Below are 15,783 nucleotides of genomic sequence, written 5' to 3'. Positions count from 1 at the left end.
TTTAAACAAAATTAATTAATTAACGCCATCTGTGAACACGTAGAATACAACGAGCGTTGCGTTTAACCTTAACTTTATTGACACATTATTTGTAAATGAAACACAACACTATAAGTAATGGAGGTTGACTTGATGCTTCACAGAATTTGAACAATTCATCAAATTTCAAATAATAATATGATGATTTGCATAGCAATGTTTTTGTGCAAAATCACCTCAACAAGGGCGCTGTTATTCACATTCAAGTTTTGTGAAAGTCCTATTCAAGTTCTGTTATTTTCCATGTACTATGAAACAACTGGCCCATGATGAAATAATAACAGAATGTGATCGGAGCTTTCTTGAAATTTTAATTTGATGACTTATTAAATTTCTGCGAAACTACCCACCCAAGTATATTCCTGAAGGTACAATAATAATAAAACCAGATTGCAAGTTTGAAGCTTTATACATATATATAATATAAAATGATAACAAAAAGTAAGCATGAAAATAAAAACCAAAAAGAAACTCAATACGAAATAAAGTGTATCATATTAGTAACACAAAAACCAAAATTGGCGGAAATATCTAATCCACTGTTAAAACCCCATTTATGAACATACATATTTAAATGCTTCTGTATCAATAACAATTTTTTTCTTATTGTAAGTATATACATTTAAAAAATGTATAAATATGAGCTTATATATTGAAGAGACTGATTGGAAAACAATGGTCTTATTTCAATTTTATAAATTGAGATTGAAATTCATAAATTCCAACGGAAACGTCATTTTTCTCATCATAGTCTGCCCACTCATTTTCAGTCAGGTCGACATTTTCAAATTTCATGCCTGTAATCAAAATAATTAACAATTAAAGCCAATTTTGGGAAATGCACAATTTAACAACAAAAATATTAAATATACAGTGAGTTTGATACATAAAACTGTAGCCCTCACAAAATATTATCCCACTATACACCTGTTAACACTATCCATACAATTCAAAACCATCTTAGGGGGTATTTCACTATGTCGGGCTAAATATCTGACTAGCTAGCCGTTGGCTGGCTTTAAAGATCAGAATAACTTCGTTATTCAACGGCGACCGTTTCACCATTGTTGCCGAGCTTCCGGATAGATAACACTCGAAATAGTTTGGCAACATCGCAAAATGTTTGCAGTTACCCCATCTACTGCCACGCCTGTCATGTTTTGCCGCAATGTCTATGGAATGCTAGCGTCAACGCCAATTGATCTGTGGTCAACGCCGTCATCCAGTTTCCCGCCATAGTCTGCACACCGCAAAGTGTACATTTTTTTGGTTATGTTATGTTGATTATCAGGTCATTTTAGATAGATTTGTGTCGAATTAATACATTGTTTCTTATTTTGAACACAATCAAATAATTCAGGATGGATCATACAATCATTCAAATTCATTCGAGCTCTTAAAACTCGCGGCCTTCGCATCGCCGCCCTTTCACCTGCTTCTGTAAATCAAAAACCTCGGTATCCATAATAATTCGCAACAAAATTCGACTCACTTCTTCGCTGTCAAACTCGGAATGTTTTGACGCCATCTTTGATTCGAGGAATAGCGCCTAACGTGAGGTTCGAGCACTGATTAGTCAAATCGAACTTTAACCCGAGCGTTAGCGTTATTCAGATATAGTGAAAACGAAAAAATGACTAATCCGCGGATTAGTGCTTAGTCAGAACATAATCAGAGATAGTGAAATGCCCCCTTAGTGTCCCTTTCTCAATCTACATTATGATTCATAGCATTTGCATTCATTCCGGATCTCTTCATTTGTGATTGGACTCATATATTTCAACTTCATTTACGATTACATAGCATTTGCATTCATTCCAGATATACTCATTTGTAATTGGACTCATATGTTTCAACTTAATTTACGATTACAGAGCATTTGCATTCATTCCAGATCTAATCATTTGTAATTGGACTCATATTTCAATGGCCTCCGAGGTTGTATGGATATGATTCTCGGCTACAAATCCAGAGATAAGGGGTTCATATCCCGGTGTGTTTGTGTAAATTTTATTTGATTAATTTTTGTTATTTCATAATTTATTCATTTGAAATAATATATATTATATTTTAAGGATATTCCAGAGTGGCAGATACTTTCAGTTTCGCCCTTGTGAAAGACCACCATCCAGAATCGAAAAATTGCTTGAAATGACTTTAGCCGTGTTTGGTGACCTGATTTGAAAGCCCGCTACTTCCCCCTCACCTTCCTTCTCCCCATATCCTTTCCCTCCACACTAACTTCAGCCTCACAAACGGGGGATGCCATGAGAAGTTCAGAATCTTGTGTGGTGCTCCCAAAAAAATACACGATGTTACACACACCTAAGTGAAAAATCTAATTTTTATTGCATCCAGGCTATTTTCGTTTTTCTTCTGGCAGTTCCACCGTCATACATTTGAAAAATCAGAACTCCAGGACAAAATATGAGTAATATACATTATTACAAAATACATAATATTAAATCATAATAAATTAGTAATTAATAACATTCACCATTATCTCTGGCCTGTACAATCCAACCCGATCTTGGTGAGAATTCCGTTGGTTCTACTCCACGACATTCAAATATAACGATTGTTTGGAAATTCTGCACATCTTTTTCTTCATAGACAGCTAAAAGATAAAAGCAATTTTAGTTAACACTTTTGATCAACAGATGGCAGTGCACAGTTAAAAGTTTGCGCAAATATTAACAGATGTCACTCAGCTAAAAAATAATGATTCAAACTCTTTTACAATATTAAAGGTGCACTGTGCAGGATACCAAGGAGATATTAACAAATGCACTATCTTATTGCAAAGATAACGACAAAATCGACTGAGAGCTACATTTAAAATATAAACTGAGAGATACACTGTACCCGCTCATTCTGTCACATGTGTTTATGAGGTAATTCTATACCCAGTCATAAATAATGTCACAAACTGCACAATAAAATTTGTAAATCTGTACATAGTACTCTTGATTTCTCTGTTTAATTTAAAAATTTTATGTTTAATACACACCTTATAAAGAGCATCTAAATATTTACGTAATTCAGTTAGCTAAATTATTCAGTTAAGAATTCCATACTTCTAAAAATGCCCAAATTTTTAAAATAACACTTTGTTTCAAATCAATTCAATAAACAACTATGGGTATTTTCGCCAAAATGGGTACACGTTTTTATCAATTTTATACTTTCAATTTGGTTATTTTAAAGTATTATTTATAAGATGCCACCAGATTAGTAGAAGTCGGGCTATTTTCAATGCAGAAATTTTGTGACTTATACCTACAGACTAATCCTCGTTGCATAGAATACAATTGGAGGGTAATAATGTGGATTCTTCAGTGGACCTCTTCAATTTATCCTTCAATAAATGCAAATGATTGTTGCTGGGGCACTGCAGTTATGTATTAATTCTTCGGAAATCAGTCTTTGTATACAGTGAAACTCTCTTAAGAAGTTTTCCAAGGGACCGGGGAAAAAAAACTTCTTAAGTGGGAAAACTTCTTAAGTGGGATTCAATTTTAGCCATTTAATAACTCGAGTCCGGGGCATACGTCATTCCTATGTCTACCTACGTTAAATTGTCGTGAAAACAAGCTCATATGATCCTAGCGGTCAAAAAAAATATATATATATATATACATCTTCTAGTTATCATGCGTTTCAATCTACATTTTAAATTTATGCATACATATGTATTTCCTAACCTTCAAACTTAATTTACGACAAATGTCAGATGAAACATGATGCACGGCAATTTTTGATGTTTGAATGAAAAAAACGTAATTATAATGCATATTTTACCATCTCCCCCGCCATATAATCATGTTGTTATGTATTTAAAGGTGAAATATTCCGTATTAACCGTGATCCAATAGATTCGATGGAATAAAAATTTTATACAATAATATTACGAAACATCTCTATGTTCATTATCAAAGGGAAGATTATTGAAGGAGGCGTCAAATGTATGCAAATGTAGATCTAGCCCACGTTGTCATTAAGGTTGAGTTTAATATAATCTTTCATGTTATTTCGGCCTTAAAGACGCTTGCATATTTGTTACATAATTCCGCATTGTTTATTCGTTCCATTGCTATTTTACCTAGTTAGGGGATTAGCAGACGGGGTAATTGGTTTATTTATTGGTTACGGTAGGTTACGGCTTACGGCCCGGCGGCCGACAAAGGGTTTTATGGTCTCAGGTACTAGGTATGGGTTTCAGTTAACGTCTTTCAATTTATGACTTGGAAAAAGGTTCATTTTAGATATTTTGCGACACAATATTTCGTTTGTGTTGATTTTACCGCCGGGTTTCTAAAACCTCTTAAGCGGGAAGCAGTTTTAGCTCTAAAACTTCTTATGTGGGAAAAAATAGTGTTTTTTGTATGGAATTTTCAAGGGACCAAAAATCAAAACATCTTAAGCGTGAAAACTTCTTAAGTGGGAACTTCTTAAGCGAGTTTTACTGTAATTGAATGTAGAAATACGACATGATAAAACACACTTCCCTTTGATCTAAATAATTAATTAAAAATATACACGGGTTTGATGGTTGTATTTAATGAACTAAATAAAGTAAACTAATAAATTGGCATGTTAAAAATATATAACTTAAGAATATTCTAAAATAAATAACTATGTAAAAAAACAACCAAACCGTGTGACGTGAGAAAAACGTAATTTACAAACTATTATATATGATATGGAAAAACATTCACCATTCATCCATGATAATAAGTTTTTTTGTATGATACATACCATTGGATCCTTCAATAATATCCATCGTATTTTCTCTAGAACACAGTTTGCATTTGACCTGAAAATTGGTTTCTGATCTGTTATTCTTAGCTGCCACCTTTTCAGATTCTGTCAGAACCTGCCACTTCTCGGAAACCTCTCCGCAATTGCTACATTTTATCTTCAAAAACCATTGGAAGTCTGGATGACACGTATAAAACTTCTCAACAAACTCCATGTCGGCTTTGACTTGAAGAGCTATTTTGACCATTTTGACAGCAAAGGAGCTGATAATAATAAGGAAAATAACAGAGAGCAGATGACAGAAAAGACGTTTCAGTAAGATCGAGCGAGTGGTTTATTTACGAAGATTGATCGAGAAACGTCAAAACAACATGGACAAGTCCATAGATGAAATCTGAAATCATAGACACATGGACCAGTGATGGTATGCCAAAAAATAAATCTCCCCAGTTTTTTCAACAAAACTCCCCAGATTTCATAAAAACTTTCCAGATTCGAAAAATTCCGTACTTCATTTTATAAATTTTTTTTTAATATATAAATAATGTTAAATTTCCAAATATTTTGGTTAAACAATGATAGTTATAAAAACTGTTGAAATGAAAAAGGAGCAAATAAAAATAACCACACTCAGTATAGATAGAGTCCATTCATCAGTATTTTTAGTAATGGTTTCGCTCGGCTTATTTTCCTTGCCATGGCTCCTATCAAAAAACAACTTGACATACGTATCTTAAGCGAAGCTTAAAATGTAATTGATTTACCGGATATTTCATGTTCGCAAAGTGAGAGATTTACGTCCGTCAAGTTGCTATCTGGTAGGAGCCCAGGCAAGCCAAGTAAAACCATTACTTAAAAATACTGATAATGCAGCTTAATACTTTATGAAAACATTGGAAATCCACTAATCATCGTATAATAATTCATAAACACAAACCATTCCAGACAATCTAAGTTTCTTCACATCAACCATATTAAATACATCGCTCATAGATGGCCACTGAACAAATTGCATGATCTCATAAAATCATCCTCAAAACCCCCACATTTCTTACCTTTTCCGAAGAACTCCTTTTCTCCCTTTGAAATTCAAAAATCATTTCGACTTCGACCATCATACCCAGACATAGACATACCATCACTCACATGGACACAAGGCACGTCTAGTGATGGACCTGATGGAAACATTTTGATTATCTGAGTTTCCGATTCGAAAACGTCACAATGATATAACTCTTATGTATTTACAATGGCTGTAATTCACAGAACAACACAACTTTTACATTTTCTAGCTTATTTCCTTCGGCGGCTATACAACAGGCACAGAATTGATTTTACTGACGAAGCGGAAACTCTAATAAAATTGGAGAGCTAGGATATGTACAATGTACATGTCAGTCAGCAGCTAAACAAAGCAACGCAACAACGCAACCCAAGGCTCTCTAATAAACGGAAAATACTGGGAACGTTGAAACCAAACTAAAGTAACCCCTTCCGATCAGGATGCAGGAAGGTTACGCAATTTGTGGTGATGGACACCGTCGTTAGGGAAGCAAAGCTTTTTCACAGATTAAGGACAATTTATTAGAATTAAGGACAGTTTATTAGAAAAGGATAATTTATTAGAATTAAGCACAGAGATTATCTAGTTTAAAGGTTAGTTAAAGACCAAAAGAAACAAGAAGAGACAAGACGAACCTAAAGGGTCGAGAAGATGCAGTAAGTGGTATGAATAGCTAAGAAGTGACTAGAAGATTTTGCACATAAACGGCACTATATAAATCATCCAAATTATTCTTATTAATAGAGACTAGATATGATGGACTTGACAAACGTCACAGTGGTGCTGCCAAGGTCTGTTATCTATGTGAGGATACTGTGTCAGCTCTTTATTAGCAGCAGACACATACCTGGACGGATGACGAACCTCGTGCTAGCACTGTTGGTGGACGCTTGTAGACTGTTGTGGACTGTTGTACTCTCTCGCTGCAGCAGCTGGTCCAGTTTCTTCACCACCTAGGATTCTTGCTGCAGAGTCTCCATTTTCTATCTTCGTGTCACCTGTTCCTGTTCTTCATTTTACTTAACTTAACTTCACTTTATTTTTGTAATATTTATATTTTTTGTCCTGCATCAACTGTAACTCGCCTCTGAGGTGATATCTCATAAAAGCGGCGCTATAAAATTTTTCCAATAAATCAATCAATTAATTGTTAAAAATAACCTCATTACAATTAAGCATTAACTCCACTACTTTGTATTATTAGAATAAATGGTTATTAGTATCTCAATGCCTGAACAAGACTTTTGATTGTTGTAGACGGAAGTGGCGCCCTCTGTTTTTTTTAAAGAATCGTATTAAAATTCGTATCGTATTAAAATTCGTACAACAATCGGAAGTCGGGCGAAGCGAAGCGAAGTTGCCCGAAGCGAAGCGAAGTTCGTGCCCACACTATCGTATTCGGTCAACTTCGATCAACTTCGCGAGTAGTGTAGCTGGGCTATAAAAAACTGATGTCAACTCGGCCACCGACCGGTCTAAAATATGGCAGAAATCGCTCCAGTGGATAAGTAATAAAACGTAGTTTAATTGTCTAAAGAAACATATAAATTTTTAAAACAGTAATAAATAAAATACATTCTGGAATCGTTAATAAGTCGTTTTGAAATATTTAGTCGTGTTAAGTAATCAATAGTATCGCGGTGGCATAACGTGTAATTCCATAGCCGTTTTTAATTTATTAACCTTTTAAATGCCAGTAGGTAGAAGTGTAGCTGTGCACAGCAGGCCAAGAATGCGAGTTAACTCGCTCTTGGCACAGAAGCGGTTAAAAATATTTATTAAATCAAAGACAAAACAATTAAATGTATTCTAATCAGGGTGTTGTTATATCCCGGCCGGCGGCCACCTTAGAGTAATAATAATATAGAGTAATATTATTACTCTAAGGCGGCCACGCAGGTGCATTATCTTAACAACGAAGTTTAGGTCTGATCGAATTCACAATACAGTATTATTTTTTTAACGAAATTAGTTAGAATATCCAAATAAACGTTTTTAGTGTATAAAAACATATCGGCTTCTTTGTCTGGATGTGGTGTGATTTGATTTGTATTTTTTTATGAAACATTAATATGAAGCATCGAGGAATTATCAATATTTAAATAAAAAAATATTGAAGTGTTTTACGCTCTCCTCTAGCTGGTATTAGTATAACTCGCGTGTTCGGTTCTACACAAACTGTGAAAAAAATCAGCTTCTCATTGGGTGGTCATGTAAAATGAATGTTATTCATTGATGTATTAATGTCTAATATTAGTCTACAATAATAATATTGCTATTGTTACAATAATATTGCAATTTTGCCATTTTGCCGTGCTAAAAACACTTTAATTAACTTCTCGAAATTAGCTGTAGATTTGTAGTTTTGAATACTACACCAGAGTCCCAACTGCTCCCGTCTGGAGCCAGTGAGACTATGGCATCCTCAATTGGGGTTGTTGTGAGACTGAAGATATTGTGAACCTCGAAGGAGATGACGAGGAGGAAGTTGGGAGAGTACCTGGCTTTTCGAGATCTGGTTGCCAAACACTAATTGTAAAATAGTACATATTAATTTTAGTAAAATTTATTTGAGCCCGCGACCTTCGGATTGCTAGTCGATAGCCTTACCCCTCGATAACGGAGGCCGTCATTTAGGTACGTTTTAAATTATGTTTTACATTTGAAAGTAGACGTTTATTACAATTTGGGAGGAGGGTATGTGTACCGCCGCCCCGGGAACCATTTATTGGATAACCTACACTTCTGCCATAGGTCTCCCCAAGTTGTTTGATATGTTTGGTGACTTATCAGGTGTGCCCGAGTTTATGGGGTGAGGTATGTGAGGGGCTTGGCGGCGGATGCGCCTGCCTAATAACTGCGTGGTGGGCCGGATCGATTAGTCCTCTTTCAACGCATAGCCTTGCAACGCAGTAGGAGAGTTGGATTCTTATGTATATCACTCAAACACACTGAACCCCAGATTACTACCCACCCATCAAACCTATTTACTTCCCAGAACTCACTCTCCTTCCTTTCCTTCAAAATTCCCCCAACACAGCATTCACAAAGATGACATAGGCCCTGAGGGTTACGATTTTCCTCAGGGCCTCCTGTGTGGATCTGATATGTGTAAAAAATATAAGAAATAAACAACAATCTCGCTAAACGTTGGCGGTGACCTATGGTAGGGGTGTTGGTTATCTAATAAATGGTTCCCGGGGCGGCGGTACACATAATTGTAATAGTTCTCGAGGGCTCTGATGTACAGACATTATGGCTCCTGTTGATTGACGAACATATACTAAAACATCGTTGGTTGGAATCGTAGCTTGAAATGACTTTAGCCATGTTTAGTAATAAACAAATTAGAATAGATTTTTTAGCAATCATAATTTAAAATTTGTAAAATTTAATTCTCACCAATCTAATCGCCGCAATTTTAATAGGCACATATTATGGATATTACGCTTTGTTTCAACTTAATCATTACAAGAAACTTACGTCGGGAGAGATGGTAAAAGATACATTAAAATAAAATTTTATTCAATCAAAGTTCAAAATTTTTTTTATAAAATGACCCAGACAAACCTCACCCCATGAACCCGGGCACCCCTGCTAAGTCACGAAACGTAGTAAATGATGTATTAAATTTACAATTTTTGTTTAATCAAGTTCAAAAGATTTTTTTAGCATGGATTTGACGTTTGCGAAAGTTCCATTTCAATGTAAGTACTCGTGAGGCAGTCTATCCTCTGTAAGTATAAAGTCATTTTCATAGAATATGGATGTACTAACAGGATCTAAAAAGTACGACAACGCGCGCGAAATTGGCGGTTAAGTTACAACGCATGCAAGCCGTCAAGTTTGTCAGAAATATATAGATCAACAAAATAAATCGTGTAAAATGTATATGCGACTGAAAAATGGGCGTGGCTTACAGCTAAATCTCGATGACACAAGTTGATCTGTAGGGATTTACATATGTATGCCAGCTTGGGTAATGGATCAACATATCCGGGCTGGATCAACAAATGCAAACGGATCAACATATACCTGGCGTACCGTCGCGCGAGATCAACATAGTACGAGAGGGGATAAATATATATATATATGTATATACACGGTGTCCGGAAACTCGTAGTACAAGCGGGAAACTGGAGAATCTACACCACATGGGGAACCCAAAAAAACATAAAGTTTTTTGATTTGAGCATTTTCAAAAAAAAAAAAAAAAAACCAAAAAAAAATATTTTTCGGCTATTTTAGGGTTAAAGTTTTTTCTGGTGTTAAGGGTTGAATAACAGATGTTTTAACCCTGCAGAGCAGAAATATTTTATGATTACACCGGGTTAAATGAAGGGTGATTTCAAAATAATGCTTCAAATCCGAGTTTCTTCATTTGTTTTACTTTCAAATAGTTTTAATTAGTTGGGTACTTTGATCTTCAGTAATAATTTATAAGAATTTGATTAAAAAAAAAAAAAATATTAAAAAAAAAATCAACTTCAAACTCGATTTACTCGATAACGAAAGCTCAAAAAAAAAAAATATACTACAAAATCGACTCCAAATGTGATGTAGATTCACCAGTTTCCCGCTTGTACTACGAGTTTCCGGACACCCTGTATATACAGGGTGTATCGGCAAGTATTATATATTCCTCAGCACATTTGGAGTAAAAAATGTTATAGGCGCTTTGCTGTCCGGTAACATTTTTTTTCCATTAAAAACAAAAAATAAATAAAAAATCCACACTCCGTCACTGTCATTTGCATTGCTTCTCGTGTTCAACAGCTGTTATTAGCAAGTGTGTCAAAAAGTGTCCTCGCTCTTTCGTACTCACTAAATAATAATAGTTAAAAATGAGACGAATGGTGCCGTGCCATTTCGTTGTGATTGTAAAAGCGCGCCAACGTAGGTACGTACGTACATTATTCAACGAAACTCGAACAAAATATTGCCAGACGGGTTTTCAAACTTTGACGAAGGATAAAACATTGGTGACATGTGGAGAAAATATGAATAGTAAAATTTTTATTAGAAAAAAATGTTACCGGACAGCAAAGTGCCTATAACATTTTTTACTCCAAATGTGCTAAGGAATAGCTGGTTAAAGTTTGTCGGGTACGTGCCGATACACCCTGTATATAAAACCTTTTAGATGATATTCTCTAAATGATAGAGAACACGCTATCAAAAGCTGTTACGTAGCTTAGAAGAACTAAGCGCACAAACAGACAGACGCAGATAGCGACTTTATTTTATATATTAGAAGATACATATTTTCGGTGGCGCTCCTTAATTTCTAGAGATCTGACTGGCAGTAGATTTCTATTTAGTTAATGTAAGTTTGGCAGTTAGAACTTTAGCATTCCCAAATGATTTTTATTTGAATAGGAAAAATTAATAGGCGTTAAGTAAATTTTTGCACACATTCTATTAATTGTTGTTGTATATGTAAAGGGGCAAAACTATAGGTACTATTAGAGAACTTTAATAAATTGGGCGAAGCCCTTCAAACAAACCGTCTGCAGGGCCTAGCAGCGAAAAAACCCACAGAAGCGGGTATTTTATTATTTTTTTATTTATTCATCAATATAAATTTGTATTACATAAATTTTTCTACATCTGTCTCACTAGGGTACACCTGTGTCGAGACAGACGTATTCAGGTACTTAAAGATTACTTACAAAGGGGCTATTATAAAATTATTGAATATATATATTTTTTTTTTTGTGAATTGTTGTTACGGTTTACGTGTAATTTGGTTTACAAATGTTTGTGAATTACATTACCTTCTTCTTTTTTGTTGTTTCTGCCTTATTCATTCATAAACGTACTTATAATACCCGCTGTATAATGATTGTATCATTATCAGTAAATCATTAATTTTTCTGCACTCCTTGCACTCCTGCACTCGCATTCCTTGAGTAGAAATTGTCAGTTTCGTCCTGGTGAAAAGATCAAAACGTTTCTTCAGATGGCACTAGCTGTTTTTGGTGAACAGATTTGAAGAGAAAGGCGCTTTTCAACCAACCTTTTCCCAATCTCTTCCCCTACCCACACCTTTCAGCCTCACAAAATAGCCCAATGAGGGTTGCCTTAGTCCCACTGGCTTCGGCCAGTTGGAACTCTTGAACTGCGATGTTCACATAAAAAATACCCCTAATTTCCTTATCAGCCTTCCCGTCTACAGAAACACACGAACTAATCCACCACAATAATAATAAAGAATTTATTCCGGAATGCGGGGAAGTTTGTGCAATCCGACACATCCCATAAAACATATACTATTTATTACAATCTTTTAAACTCCATCGCAATTGTCGTTGTTAAGTTAAAATTATTTACAACATGAAAACTTTAATTTAGCCAAACTTTATAAACTAATCTCAGGTAATTGTAGTTATGGCGGTGTCGGATTTCATTGAAAAAATAATCGTGATTGACTAACACAGTAAAAGGAAATTACACGATGGTTCAGTTTAAAACCTCACATATAATGTTGAGATAAGTTTTTCGAGGAGTTCCATTAATTTACCTGCTGATTTCTCTAATACTTGTGCCGTGGATGCGAATGCGGTTGTGGCGTGCGTACGGTCTCAATTAACTCAGCGAATGGGGTTACGATACTCGATTCACAATTTTACAAAACCAGAACCGGATCGTGTCTTTGTAAGATATGGTGAATTCGAAAAAATGTGATGACATTGTGGTAAAATAAAGTAAAATGTGGGAAAATATTATGATACAACATAGTAGGAAATGATAAAAATTTGGTTAAGAAAATTTTAAAATAGGAAAATATGCTAATAAATGGCAAAATGTTGGAAAGTATGATAAGAGTTGTTAAAATATAATAAAATACGGTTCTCAGGGAGAGTAAGATTTGGTTAAATATGGTAAAATGAGGTATTTGATTTTTTTTTCTCTATTTAATATTAAATTTACAATTACATGTTATTACATTACATTAAGTTTGTTTTCTTCTTAATACATTACAGTACATCGTGATACACCTTTTTTTAGAGCAAATGCTCGTGTTAAAAAGGCGGAGAAACATATATATGTTATGTTATGGATACATGCATTTTCAATTTTCATCTTCAATTTTTGTAATATTTATATTTTTTGTAATACCTGCATCAAATGTAAAGCGCCCCTGAGGTGATATCTCACAAAAGCGGCGCTATACAAATTGTCCAATAAATAAACTGGACAGTAATGTCCAAATGGGCAAAGTATTGTCCAAATTGACAAAATAAAATGATGAAAACACAGTAAAATCTTTGATAACGTGTCGAATGTGGTAAAATATTGTTAATATATAAAAAATGTAAAATAATGGCAAAATATTTTGAAATACCGTGAAACATTTTTCACGCAAAAATAATAAATGCTTATAATGAACACGTTTTGTTTAAAATTATTTTATAATACAGGGTGTTAAGAGACGTACTTTACTCACTCAAACCAGTGATTCCTGACATTATTTGGAGTAAAAAATGTAAATGATAGTTTGGTCTCCGGTGAAATTTTTACTGTTTTTTATTTCAACAGAAACATATAAACAGAGTGATCAGTGATGACATGTGGGAATTTTTTTTTATAATGTTTTTGAATTTTTTTTGAAAAAAAAAAACATAAAAAGTCATCAGACACCAAAATATCATTAAAATTTTTTACGCAAATAATGTAAGGAATCAGTGGTTAAAGTACGTCCCTTAACACCCTCTTTACCGATTATTATGATTCTACATGATAAAATTATAATCTACAAGTTAAAATTAGAAATAACTTTTTTCATAGTTCCAACGACTTTTTATTTTTTAAGTAAAAGTTGAATTGTTTGTAAGGAAAAATAAATATTCTTGAGTGGAAAAATAAACATTGGAATTTCGAAAAAAGTTATTTATATTTTCTTACTTCTACCATCATGTAGAAATTCAAAAATTCAAATTTTTCATGTACTTCAGCGTAACGAACTAATGAGTAAGACTAAGAAAGGGACGCTTGGTTTGGGCATGTTGAGCGAATCCCCCTCCCTCAAATCCCCTCCCACCAAAGAATCAAACTAAATAAAACCCCATATTTCTGCACTCAAAAATTTAGTTTTAAAATAGCTAGTTAATGACACGAACGTGTCGAAACCGGTCGCTAATTATAATTTTTATTTTTTATTTTTCTAAGCTTGAAATTTATCAATTATAACTCACTAAATATTTCGGTAACGCTGGCGTAACATCTTAGGATCGAATCGTGATTTGGTAGCAGCAAATGTTTTTTCCAGCCCGATTAGTAACATTCTTACGAGTATTAACAGTAAGATAATGTTACCAACATTACAAATTATTTAACATTTAATTTACTCTAATGGGTATTGGTCACCAGTATAAAAAAGGCCAATGTTTTATTGAATACGCCTCTGCTTTTAATCAGTGATAATAATCGTGCAAAGTGAGCACCTTCTTTTACCGCCGTACGATCAGTCTATTTCTATAGAGCTAGCAGCAAACATGTCTGCACTGCGTTCGGCCCTCAAAGCCGTCCAAACGGATGCATTCAAACACAACAATGTCGCCACAATATCTACAATAAAACACATTCACACAAATCACCAACAAAAAACGGTTAAAAACGAACAAAAAACAACCCTAATCGACAGCCAATTCAACAACAACTGTCAACAAATTTCTCACACAAAAGAACGGCGCGCGGGAAACAATTTCGAACGTGCGAATAATAATTTGAAAAATTCTAATTTTCTTTTGCAAAAGCGCGCGTATTCAATAGATAAAGTGAGTGCGGTGAAAAGTGATAACTTGCAAGTGAGAAAACGTTCCACGACAACCATAGATGAAGTGGAAAGTGCTTCTACTTGCCCTTATACGGCTGAGGAATTTCAAACTTCGAAGCCATATTCTGAAGTGCCCGGTCCGAAACCTTTACCAATCCTCGGCAATACTTGGAGATTGATTCCTTATATTGGACAGTACCAGATCTCAGACTTGGGAAAAGTATCACAAATTCTGTATGATGAATACGGAGAGATAGTAAAGATGGGGGGTTTGGTTGGACGGCCAGATTTGCTATTCTTGTACGATGCAGATGAGATTGAAAAAATTTACAGGAGGGAGGGTCCCACCCCTTTCAGGCCTTCCATGCCGTGTCTCGTCGAATACAAGAGCATCGTCCGGAAGGATTTCTTCGGAGAATTGGCTGGAGTTGTTGGAGTGTGAGTATATTAATTTTATTTATGAGTTTATTTATAAACAAATAAAACAAATTCAAAATGCAGTACAAATGAAATCACTGAAGTGTGAGTGCATTAAAACTATGCAAACCCTATTATACGTATATAATAGCAGAGAATATGTAATCCAACACAGTACCTACTTACTCAGTATACAACATGTTACTCGACATCAGAAACGAAAATTATGGTGAAATTTAAAAACGGTTTTTAAGATTTAACAGGAAAAGACTTTTTTTTTGGTTAAAAAAAAAAATAATATAGTGCAAACTTTTTGAAATATTTTATTTATTGCCATCATCTTATGCCTATTGTCACTGGTGCACAGCCAGTGCATTATATTCGACACACATGAGAACGTTTAACAACATTTACTTCAAGAAAACGTTTCTACAACTACCTAGTTTTTTGCGTTCAACAGTTTGGATAGCATACACGGCACGCCTAAGAACGTTTTAACACATTTATCTAATGAGAACGTTTCTACCATTACCATTTTTTGTGTTCAACAGTTTTGCTAGTATAAAGGGAACGCCTGATAACGTTTTACCACATTTACATAATGAGAACATTTCTACCACGACCATGTTTTTGAGTTCAAGAGTTTGGCTAGCATAAAGGGCACGCATGATAACGTTTTACCACATTTACCGCATGAAAACGTTTCTACCACTACCAAGTTATT

The 15,783-nt window shown here is 34.6% G+C and overlaps 2 protein-coding genes across 2 annotated transcripts in view; one reads left to right on the top strand and one right to left on the bottom strand.

Moving 5' to 3' along the window:
• Positions 1-469: 469 nt before the first annotated feature.
• LOC149413675 (UPF0587 protein CG4646) lies at positions 470-5,178 on the bottom strand. Its single transcript, XM_089644580.1, has 3 exons — positions 4,798-5,178; positions 2,537-2,656; positions 470-836 (listed from the first exon to the last, which is right to left on the bottom strand). The coding sequence occupies exons 1-3, from the start codon at positions 5,045-5,047 to the stop codon at positions 721-723; spliced, it is 486 nt and encodes a 161-aa protein (XP_089500706.1). The 5' UTR covers positions 5,048-5,178; the 3' UTR covers positions 470-720.
• Positions 5,179-14,351: 9,173 nt separating this feature from the next.
• Positions 14,352-15,783, top strand: part of Cyp301a1 (Probable cytochrome P450 301a1, mitochondrial) — a 54,508-nt gene continuing 53,076 nt past the window's right edge. The window contains exon 1 of the mRNA XM_089644740.1: positions 14,352-15,080. Coding sequence (XP_089500866.1) covers positions 14,362-15,080 — 719 coding nt within the window. The 5' untranslated portion in view covers positions 14,352-14,361. The remainder of the gene's footprint in view (positions 15,081-15,783) is intronic.

Source organism: Hesperophylax consimilis, chromosome 21 (genome assembly GCF_061612785.1).
Source record: "Hesperophylax consimilis isolate HC1 chromosome 21, BYU_Hcon_1.0, whole genome shotgun sequence".
NCBI classification, from domain to species: Eukaryota; Metazoa; Arthropoda; class Insecta; order Trichoptera; family Limnephilidae; genus Hesperophylax; species Hesperophylax consimilis.
Note: the sequence above shows the minus strand (reverse complement) of the source record. Positions and strands in the feature narration are given on the sequence as shown.

Coding starts and splice junctions, on each gene's coding strand:
- LOC149413675 (XM_089644580.1), bottom strand. CDS start 5,047: ATGGTCAAAATAGCTCTTCAAGTCAAAGCCGACATGGAGTTTGTTGAG. Junction 2,657..4,797: donor TATTATTGAAGGATCCAATG/GTATGTATCATA, acceptor TTTATCTTTTAG/CTGTCTATGAAGAAAAAGAT. Junction 837..2,536: donor TGTACAGGCCAGAGATAATG/GTGAATGTTATT, acceptor TTTTGATTACAG/GCATGAAATTTGAAAATGTC.